Here is a 10871-nt window from a genome sequence, read left to right as displayed (position 1 = left end):
CATACCACGGCATCGACCGCAGTTTTCCCGCCGACCCTCAGGCTTGGAAAAATAGTGCCCACCCTGCCCTGATTGACTCGGCACCGCCATCACTATCTTTGGCGCCGTCTACAGCCCAGCACCGACCGCGCTACCCATTGGCACCAACCTTGGCGCCGATTGACTCGGCACCGACCGCTCAGCACTGACAGTGCTGCTCTACGAAGCCGTCCCCGGCCCCTATTAACTTGGCACTGGTGTGACTGTCTTCAGAGCCGTCTATATCCCAGCACTGACCACGCTTCTCATCAGAACCAACCTCGGCACCGATTGACTCGGCACTGGCGTAACCACCTTTGCCGCTGTCTACAGCCCGGCACCAACCACACTACCCGTCGGCACCGACCTCGGCGCCGATTGACTTGCCGCCGACCACACTCTCCCTCGGCATCGACCTCGGCACCGACAGTGTGTTCTCGATGCTGAAGCCAATATACTAGCCGCTTATTATCAGCCAGGCTTCGTCCATGCTCTCTGGGCACCGGCACCGATCAGTGCATCCTCTACGCCAACACAGATGCCTGTTATTTGGCGCCAGTTTATTATACTCAGCACTGACATGTCGCTCGGCACAGTCCGCGCCATTGTAAGTGCACTCCACTGGACCGTCCACTGGCTTCCACCAGTGCGACCAGTGCACAGCAATGCTCCCCAAGCAGGACGAGCATTCGACCTGCGCCAGGTGCCCAGGGCCAGACCACGTGGCCAGGGTGCTGGCGGGTGAGCTGGATTGCTCTCCTTGCCGCAAGTTCTCAAGAAGAACTAAGCGCAGGAGAGCAGCCCTCTCCCCAACAGAGTCTCTAACCCTAACCCAAAGGTCCTCAAGACCCCCTCCTGCCACGGTGACCAGGGGCACTCCTGGATCACCGTCACCCTCTCCGCCATCAGTGCAAAGGCTCAGATATCCGTCCATAGAGGCGAGATGGTCGCCGTCTAGATGACCCTGCTCAAGGGGATGTTCCCCAGGAGGTAGGTGGTCACGAAGGAGGTACCGCTCTCCTTCCCCACAGAGGCGCAGCCACTCTCCGTAGGGGTCACCACAGAAACGCCATAGTTCAGCTGAGCGGCGTTTCCAGGAGCTGGCGGAGACGGTGAGAGCTCAGCAGATCATGCTGGAGACCCTATTAAAATCTCAGGGCAGCTTGCCCCCTACCACCGGGCAGCCCCAGCCACCCCAGTCCCAATCTCCCTCCGGCACACAGACCTCCGAGTTGTGGCGAGCTGTCATTCACAGCCTCAAGGTCAGACATGCCGAACCAGCCACGTCAGTTACGCAGGCCACAGCGGGGGGCTCTATACCGCCCCTTCTGCATGTATCACACAGAGAAGAGTTCCGGGCCTTGATGCAGCGTGCAGCTGCTACCGCGGATGTTTCCTGGACAGTGGTGCAGGAGGGAAGGGGAACCGCTTCATAAAACAGAAGGGGCATCCACAGCATGCCCTCCCCTTGTGCCAGGACTTTCTTGAGCTGGTGCACTCATCCTGGAGCAACCCAGCATCTGCCCCCTGAGCCTCTAGAACAGTAGAGGCCCTGCTACACACCGCAGGAGTCCAAGAAGCAGGTCTAAGCACTTTCCCCACCATCGGGTACACAGTCACAGTAATGGGGCAAGGGTCTACCCTTACCAAAGGGGACAAAGACCCTACCTGCCCTTCCAAGCTGTGCAGATGCCATGCTAAAAAAGGCATACGTGTCCATGGCATTGTCAGCTAGAACGGCCAATGCTATGGCCATGCTGGTCTTGTATCAGACGCAGCTGGCTGAGAGGCTGCAGGAGAGGGCAACGGAGACGGACACAGGGGTGCTATTGGCAGTTACAAGGGCAATGACCGACCTAATGGGGAAGTTAGGTCAGGCATCTGGCAGGTTTCTAGCAGCGCTGATAGACTCTGGCTAATACAGGCCAAGGTCATCGAGACCGAGAAGGCAGCACTACTAGATGTCCCCATTACACCGGGGCAGACGTTCGGAGTGACCATTGATGTAAGCCTTGAAAGGTCCCACAAGACCACGGAGGTCGCTTCGAAGTTCTCACGCCTTCCTGCCTAACGCCAGCGCCAAAGGTGACATTCACAGCCTGCTGGGGCAACAGAGCCTGAGCGCTGCATGCCACCCCAAAACAGACAAGCAGGCAAAGGCAAGGGACCACTACCGGCCAGGGGTAACCGGTTCTCCGGCTGGAGACCGAGACCGGGCCATAAAAAACCCACCCCGTCTCAAGCCCAAGGGAGACTGCCCCTCACAACCGGACTGACCAAAGGCAACAACCCATGGCAAGGCTGCACCCAGGACTCCTCCGCCACCCTTCAAGGGTGTGCTCCACACCACCATCGAACCAAAAGTTGTGACCATCCATCTTCCTCTTGATCACATTCCAGAGGCTTTCAATGGGGTTCAGGTCTGGAGATTGGGCTGGCTATGACAGGGTCTTGATCTAGTGGTCATCCATCCACACCTTGATTGACCTGGCTGTGTGTGGTCAAAAGCCATCAAACAAAGCCGAGCTGTTGAATTTTTGCACCAGGAGTGGCATAAAGTCACCCAACATCAATGTGAAAGACTGGTGGAGAGCATGCCAAGACGCATAAAAGCTGTGCTTGAAAACCAGGGTTATTCTACCAAATATTGATTTCTGAACTCTTCCTAAGTTAAAACATTAGTATTGTGTTGTTTAAAAATGAATCTGAACTTATTTTCTTTGCATTATTCGAGGTCTGACAACACTGCATCTTTTTTTGTTATTTTGACCAGTTGTCATTTTCTGTTATTTGAAATTTGGGAGAAATGTTTTCAGTAGTTTACAGAATAAAACAAAAATGTTCATTTTACCCAAACACATACCTATAAATAGTAAAACCAGAGAAACTGATAATTTTGCAGTGGTCTCTTAATTTTTTCCAGAGCTCTGTGTGTGTGTGTGTGTGTGTGTGTGTGTGTGTGTGTGTGTGTGTGTGTGTGTGTGTGTGTGCAATGTTTATTTGTACTTTATTAAACAATATTAATGTATTTTATATTTACTGCAAATTCTCTTATGTAATCACGTGAAGAGCAATCAAATAAAATACAACCATTTATGATACAAAAAACACTGATAAATATAAAAAATAAATATAATAATAAATAATACGAATAAATGCCAATAAAAACGTAAACGTAACTTTCAGTAAGTAAAATAACGAGCTGTTTTACCCTATCCTCTCTTCGCATCCCGAAACCTAATTGTCACGTCTCGTGTATTAACATATCACATGACTCGGGGGAGAGCGGACTTTGCCATGACACCGCCAGACTGTATCAGGGATTGCCCCACAGACTCGGGAAGCTTGTGGGGTAATTATCTTCTTAAAAGTATAGTTTTAAAAGTTTTTCTTCCTGCAGCAAATGGCACGGAATGCGGCTGCGCAATACCTGTGTAATAAACTCCCTGGTTTCTTTGAATAGACTTCATGACGCATGGGCTTTACGTTACGTTACTCCGCCCCCATGCGTGTGCCGTAGACGTCCTTGTGCACAGCCGCAGTCCGTGATAGCGCTCTCCTTCCTCTCGACTGATGCCCTTCTGAGTGTCTAAGTTTAATTCTGTTTCTTTTCTCTGCTGCTCAGCACCATGTTCAGAGCCGCTGTGCGATACACCGCCTCCGGACTTCGGAGTTTGGCCAGGACTCACACCTCCCGTACCGGTAAGCAAAATGGAGCAGAGTCGAGGGTCGACACAGCGTGGTTTTGGTGGGAGGAGCGCGGTGGCCGGGCTAGAACTGGGGGGTCATAATGCCGGGGAGAAGGGAAACCGGCCAGAGTACCGGTCATTGTTCCAGTGTATGGAGGAGAAGCCTTAAACCATTTTATTTGATTAAAAAGAAAGTCGTAAAAATAATTTGAGCGATTATCGCCAGTTTAAAATATCCAGGACACTTGTGTTCTGTACCATAGATAACCGGTGTTACAACAAGGGTACTTCATGTATTTGCGCTTATTTTTCGTTATCGCGATATCAAGTGCACATTCTTTATTTATTTTATATAATTATGTATATTTAAACTCTCTTTCTGTATAAGGCTATTTTGATGTGTTTCCTGTTTGTAGACTGACTGTGTTACTGTTAGCACTGGATGGTAAATCGCAGCAAACCTTTCATTCGGTCATTGTAAGTAAACCACGCTTTCTGAACCCTTTATTTGAATGGGGTGATGTGTTTTTGTCAATAAACTAGCTGGTGCTGGTTGTTCTCTCGAAATGGCGAAAGAAGTAGTTGGTTTCTGTTTGAATGTGCCCTTGTAATGACCCACTGGAGTAAGGCTTCGGGCCTAGCTACCTGCATCCTCTATTGTGGTGAAGTTAACTTTCAGAAATTTAGGAAACACTGCGGCAGTTAAGTGTTATTGCGAACAACTATAGCAGTTTATAGACGTATGCAACGAGGAGTAGTACTTATGGACAGTAATTTCATTAACTACCGAGTTTGTCGATTTAGGACTTGGGTAACCACTGATGATAGCTAACTTGCAGTGCATTACTGTTAATCAAACAACGCTATTTATAGAATAATTAAAAAAACAAACAAAATAAAAACTAAGTTGTGCTATATCTGAAAATACAGTAATATTCGTTTACAAAGGTTTTCGGTACATTTATTAGGAAAGTGGTTCTTCCCTTGATGCCGTTGCGCTTTGTAGCTCCACTTACTGCATGACTTTGATTACAGTGAAAAAAGCAAACCGTTTGTGTGCATCTGAAATGACACTGTGTCATTAGTTTTCACAGTTGTTCCTTTGGGCATATTTGTGCCCGCTAGGTGAAAGTTGTGCACACTATGGTAGCTGACATCATGTTAAAGTACAATGTTGTATTGGCAGGGAAACTAAAGCGATCTAAATCAACTACTCTACTCTGAAGTCCCTTTCACACTGGCATACTGTTCCCGGGTCGGAACCTACCTGGGTCAAGACCTGGTGTCATGCGATTTCACAGTGCTTTTGATAAAGCAGGGTTCACCTGAGTGTCAGACGCAAGTACACAATGCATGAATAAGTGCACCGGAAGCAGCTTGTTAAGGACAATTCCATCCAAGCTTCTCTGGATTGAACAGTCTGCCCAAATGTTGATTAAAGCAAATGTTTCTTTATCCCTGCTGCAATCTGAATCAACTAGAATAAGGTGAAGCAGAAGTGAAACCTTCATGCAGGCGTGGCAGTTTGTTATTGCATCGGCCTATGAACAGCCATCATGCATTTTCTGTAGCTCAACTCGGGTCAAAGCGTGCCAAGCCACATCCTGTGGTGGATTGCTTGACCCAAGTATGTAGTTTCACACTAGGCATGATTGTGACCTGGGTAGCCAGTAGGTGCCCCTGTGAAATGGGCTTTAGCTTGTGTTTCTCTGTCATTTAATAAAGTTGCCTGTGGCAGTAAATTACAGTACACCATTTTATATGCCTCATAACTTTCATACTACATTGATTTTAAAATGCTAACTCCTGGTGCATTACTGGGTGCTACTGTGAATTGAGTCTTGTGCTGCTACCCCTTAAAGTCTTGACTTAACAAATCAGTCATATTTGGAATCACAGTAAAAGTAAATGGTAGAGCGATTACATGTCATTTAATAATCAGTACACCGCAACTGCCACCCTTCAACAGTGGAGCCTGAACAGTCACCCTGAAATGTATTTAAAAAGAAGATAAACTGTCATGTACAAATACAAGCTTTAAAGACCTCAAACGTCTCTTCAGGGTTCCTTTTAAATTTCCACTTACACCTGAAGAGACTTGGAGGTCTTGAAAACTGGCATTTCTATAGACAGTATCAACTCTTCAAATCTGTTATCCTTATTTATTTATTTGTGGCCTCCTAACAGCTGTTTTGTTTCTTAATGCCTATTGATAAATCATTTCAATAAAGCCATCTGTCAAAAGCTGTGTCGTGGGAATGTTTACGACTCAGTTCTATAGTCTGTCTGATTAGTCATATCATGATAGTGTCAGGCAGCAGTCTTTATGAACCGTGTGAAAAGAGCCTGACGTCTGTGCATTTAACAATAAAAAATAATTTCAATTGCACAATGACTGTAGTAGGGTTGAACTACAGCAAACATTTTTGCACCACGTTCCTTCTGTAGTAAGTGATTTTTGTCTCCAAACGTTTGGTCTGATACAAGTTTTTGCTTTATAAACAATGGATGTGAAGGTGTGTAAGTACTCTTTTAATGGCAGCCTCTTTAAATATGATGAATCTGTGGACCCCCCAGTCTGTTCAGTGTCTAAAATGTTTGTTTGCTCTCCTCTCTTGTAGCCTCACTTTGTGAATGTTCAATGCCTAAAATGTCTGTTTGCTCTCCTCAGCTGCTGTAGCCTCGCGTTGTTATTCACATGGGAAGCAGGAGACGGACGAGGAGTTTGATGCCCGCTGGGTCACCTATTTCAACAAGCCTGACATCGATGCCTGGGAGCTGAAAAAAGGTAAGTGGGAAGAAGCGATCTGAGCTGAAGCCCATCTTACACTGTCTGTCGCAAAGTCATGTTGTTGTTTAATCACTGATCAATTCAAACTCTGTCTTCCTAATAAAAGCAAACTGTTGTAACTTTACACAATTAATGTTTATTTTAACTTGCGTTCTCTCTTCTACAACAGCCAAGTTTGTGGTTGCTATGCAGCCAAGTTAGGTCAAGTTTTGCTTTCTTATGATTATTTTACAATACAGTAGCGTTATGCATCATTGTAACTCCCTCCTTTGGCAGAAGTTCTGTGTTTTACTTAATTTCAAGAACACATGTACGCTGCCTGCCCCTCAAACAGACTCCTCAGGAAAGTGCTCTGCCACACAGTGACCCAGCTGCATGACTGCTACCTTGCAGCTGTAACCCCTATATCAACCAATAGGTGACCATGCTCCTGATCAAGTGGAGAAGCCCATGGCTAGTACTGAAGTAGCCACAGCATGATGATGCCATGCTGGGTGTATTAATAGTTTAAAATTTAAATGTTAGCCAAGTGTTAGACCTTTAGAATCCTGCTTAATTGTTAACCATTTTCAAAAATATGCAGGGTGGGGAGAGCAGAACAAAATGTATGCCAAGAAAAGGGGGCAGTGTATAAATGTTGCGCAACACTGCTCGAATTCACTGCAGGAAGAGCAGTAAAAAAATTTATAAAAAAGTGCTGTGGCTTTTCAGTTCCATACCAGTTCCATACCAGTTCCATAAACAGTTGTAGCAACATCTGGGGACATGTAACTTGATATTTCTCGGAACCCTGCTACTTAAATTCGTCCCTGGATTCTAACATTATTCCTTACCTGAGTGAATGTCGCATGTAATTGGCTGTACAGACTGAATTATATAATAATAATAATCTTTTTATGTAGTGGACCACCATCACAAAGTGCTTTACAAGATACGAGACTAAGGTGTGTGAACTATGCATCAGCTGCAGAGTCACATACAAGAATGTCTCACCCGAAAGACGGAGCACAAAGAGGTTAAGTGACTTGCTTGGGGTCACACAATGAGTCAGTGGCTCAGCTGGGATTTGAACCGGGTACCTCCTGGTTACAAGCCAGGTTACAAGCTTTAACCACTGGACCACACAGCCTCCTATATCGATTATAGTCCAGTCCTGGATACTAGGGGTGCAACGATACGCTTATATCTCAATGCGATACAAACGGGGATATGCAGGTTGTGATACGATATGTATCCCCATACTTGAACAATGCATAATCTCACATGCTCATTTAATGTTGGGCCCTTTTTATTTTGTTAAGACACATGGGATGGGGAGAGTGTGTGTTTATACCAACTACAAAAGCGTGATTTGTCATTTCAAAACCATTTGGTGAAATCGTGTACCTTTTGGTCTTGTATTGATTAATACAAGCCATCTATTATGTGACACATCCTTACATCTCTACTGAGATTGTGTAATGTACACAGTGTGTGTCACATTCATCTTGAGCGTCATTTCCTGTTCTAAAGGCATGAACACCCTGATTGGTTACGATTTGGTACCTGAACCAAAGATCCTTGATGCAGCTCTCCGAGCCTGCAGGAGGCTGAACGACCTGGCCAGTGCAATCCGCATCCTGGAAGCCGTTAAGGTCAGTGACCTGCTTCACAATGAAAATGCTATGAGATATCTGCTTCATACTCCTTTCACCACTGAGTTCTACGAAATATTAACCCTTTTATGGCAGTTCTGTTTAAGGGTGTAAATCTGTTTAGTAGATTAAACCTTTTGTGTAAAAAGTGGTTTACTGTATTTTACTATTCATTTTTTATTTCACTTCTTGAACTATCACATTTATTTTCACATGCAGTATTCAACTTTTACAATTTCATAGTGTGTGTGTGATTTTTTTTATATATATAATAAAAAAAAATAAACTTTTCAGTTAATCAAAGTAAAATGCTATGTTTTGGATTTATTTTCTTTACTGACTTCATAATTGCAGTGTATATCAACTTTGCATAGAGAATGTTAGTGACTGTGACCTTGTCTGTATGTGATACATACACAGTTGCATTCTGTGATTTCATAATTTCTGCTTTGATTACTATTGGTGACCAGTACAAATGTACTGTTTCACTGCCCCATTGTTATAACCACCAGTACTGGAGCATTCGCCATGATAGTCATTCAAGGATAGCATGGCATCAGGTCTGCTCTTCCTCCCTTGCTGGTTTTCTATTTCTACAATACACCACTCCTTTTACTCGGAGCAGAACTGTCACATGAGGTAGCATGAACTGGATACTGTGCACAAGAGGAGAGATTTCTCCTGGTGAATATTCCTGAGTTGGTATAAAATTCCTTAGTTGATTTACTTGTGTGAATAAAATAAAGAATCGGTAATATGTTGGAAAACACATTGCTGTGATTGGTAATGTTTCTCTTAAATATTGCAGGGGATTCTGTAACCCTTTTAATATGATAAACCACTCCTTTATAGTGAACTGTCTGTCCATTTGGATTGTAACTTTATAAGAGTACAATCAAAGCAGCTAGTCTCTTGTTGATCTGTTCTAATTAAATTTGTTATGTAAAGAAAAGACTCCTAACAGGTTTGTGAGACAATTCCCATTCCTGTGAAATCTGGTGCAGGGACATCACTCCAGTTTGTGTGTGTGTGTATTGACAGGATAAAGCCGGACCTCACAAAGAGATCTACCCCTACGTCATTCAGGAGCTGCGACCCACACTGAGCGAGCTGGGCATCTCCACACCAGAGGAACTGGGCATGGATAAGGCATAGACCTCAGTGAGTGCATAATGTGTTCATCTGCAGGCAGAGAACTTGTTCATACCATGTATCATTTTCTCCTTCACAAATGATTGAACTTTCTTCTGTGATTTTTTTTTTTTTTTTTTTTGAGTAAATGCTCTAGTCCACTCCACACACATTGTATCTTCAATGCAACTGTGATAAACAATTGTAATATCTACTTTTAAAGTGACATTTTTCACTTGCTGTGGAGGGGATCAAAAAATTATGTAATTTGGAAAACTAATTTTGTCAACATCCTCAAAACACATTTTTTTAGTGTTTTTTTTTTTGTGTGTTGGTATAGAAGATTTGTATTAAAGGTTACATCTGTTTCCGAATATGGGTATATTTTCAATGTAGGTTTACTTGTACATATCTGAAAGAGTAATCAACTGTCTTGAGATTATCCAGTTGCATGAACTGTCATACAAATATATGTATAACTCCTTTTTGGGGGTAAAAATAATAGCTTGTGAGTACTGGGGAAAAATACTGCTAATCACTGAAGTTGCGATTCATTTAGGGAATCTAATTCAGTAAGATGGAGTGTAATGCTTGCTCTGTTGTCTTTCAGATGGTTTACCCGAGGACTGTTTCCAACGGTGTGACAGTCGTCTGCACGTGATGTATCGGCCTCAAAAAAAATAAAATACTTTGTGTGATATTTAAATCTGGCCTTTGTGTCTGTGTATGAAGATGGACCTAATAAAGTAAAAAGCTCTCTTTGAGCTGATTTTTATGGGCTTTGTGCTTCTTCTGGGATAACACTTTTACACAAGGTGATGCGTGGTAATAATCTAATTTGGTTTAGGGGTTGAGTCTTCATGGAACTAGACATGTATCAAATTGACAGTATCGTTGTTTTTTTTATGTTTTTAAATGGCTATTTAAAGAAATACTCAAGGCATTTAACAAGAATAATAATAATAATAATAATTTAAAGGTTTAAAACAAATCAAACATTCTGGTATTACAGTTCTATCAGACACTACCTAAATGGAAGAAGTGTTTGCTCCAGCTCACACAGGCTCAGCAAAATAATGCTGCTTTTTTATTTCAAATTACTGTGGAGAAACACCAAAATATTAACATTTTCTGGGCTCAGTCTGGAACGATAAGGGGTAAGGATGTGACCACTGCAACTGAATACCCTCTATCAGTTTGGGCAGCATCCTATTACTTAAGAGAAGCAGAATGTTACATAGTACTAGCCAATTGAGTACATTTTAAGAAATGCAGTGACCGCCCGCTGGTATCTCGGCAGAATGCAAAACTTAATGATGAGAAGATGGCGTTGCGATTATTTTTATTTTTTTTTCCTGTTAACAGCAACGAACACAAAGGAAAAATGAAAAGTTCAGGTGGGTATGACACCATTGCAAAGTTAAGCAGCATCTAGGGGACTTGTTTTGTTTGTTAAATGGGAATAAATGTATTAATTTTTTAATACATAAAACCAAAAGCCCTACAACACTGTTAGACCAAGGAGATGGCAACATCTTTACAGTACTATTTTAAATAAATAATACAAATGTCTGTAGCATCTTAGACTTGGTTATACAGTAGTACGTA

At 43.4% G+C, this 10871-nt stretch overlaps 1 protein-coding gene across 1 annotated transcript; it reads left to right on the top strand.

Annotated features, from left to right (window-relative positions):
- Window positions 1-3531: 3531 nt before the first annotated feature.
- LOC121295078 (cytochrome c oxidase subunit 5A, mitochondrial-like) lies at window positions 3532-10038 on the top strand. The gene is made up of 5 exons (XM_041219394.1): window positions 3532-3720; window positions 6379-6495; window positions 8011-8132; window positions 9174-9293; window positions 9874-10038. The coding sequence occupies exons 1-4, from the start codon at window positions 3648-3650 to the stop codon at window positions 9285-9287; spliced, it is 426 nt and encodes a 141-aa protein (XP_041075328.1). The 5' UTR covers window positions 3532-3647; the 3' UTR covers window positions 9288-9293; window positions 9874-10038.
- Window positions 10039-10871: the final 833 nt, after the last annotated feature.

The sequence above is a fragment of the Polyodon spathula genome, chromosome 19, assembly GCF_017654505.1.
Source record: "Polyodon spathula isolate WHYD16114869_AA chromosome 19, ASM1765450v1, whole genome shotgun sequence".
NCBI lineage: Eukaryota > Metazoa > Chordata > Actinopteri > Acipenseriformes > Polyodontidae > Polyodon > Polyodon spathula.
Note: the sequence above shows the minus strand (reverse complement) of the source record. Positions and strands in the feature narration are given on the sequence as shown.

Coding starts and splice junctions, on each gene's coding strand:
- LOC121295078 (XM_041219394.1), top strand. CDS start 3,648: ATGTTCAGAGCCGCTGTGCGATACACCGCCTCCGGACTTCGGAGTTTG. Junction 3,721..6,378: donor GACTCACACCTCCCGTACCG/GTAAGCAAAATG, acceptor TGCTCTCCTCAG/CTGCTGTAGCCTCGCGTTGT. Junction 8,133..9,173: donor GCATCCTGGAAGCCGTTAAG/GTCAGTGACCTG, acceptor GTGTATTGACAG/GATAAAGCCGGACCTCACAA.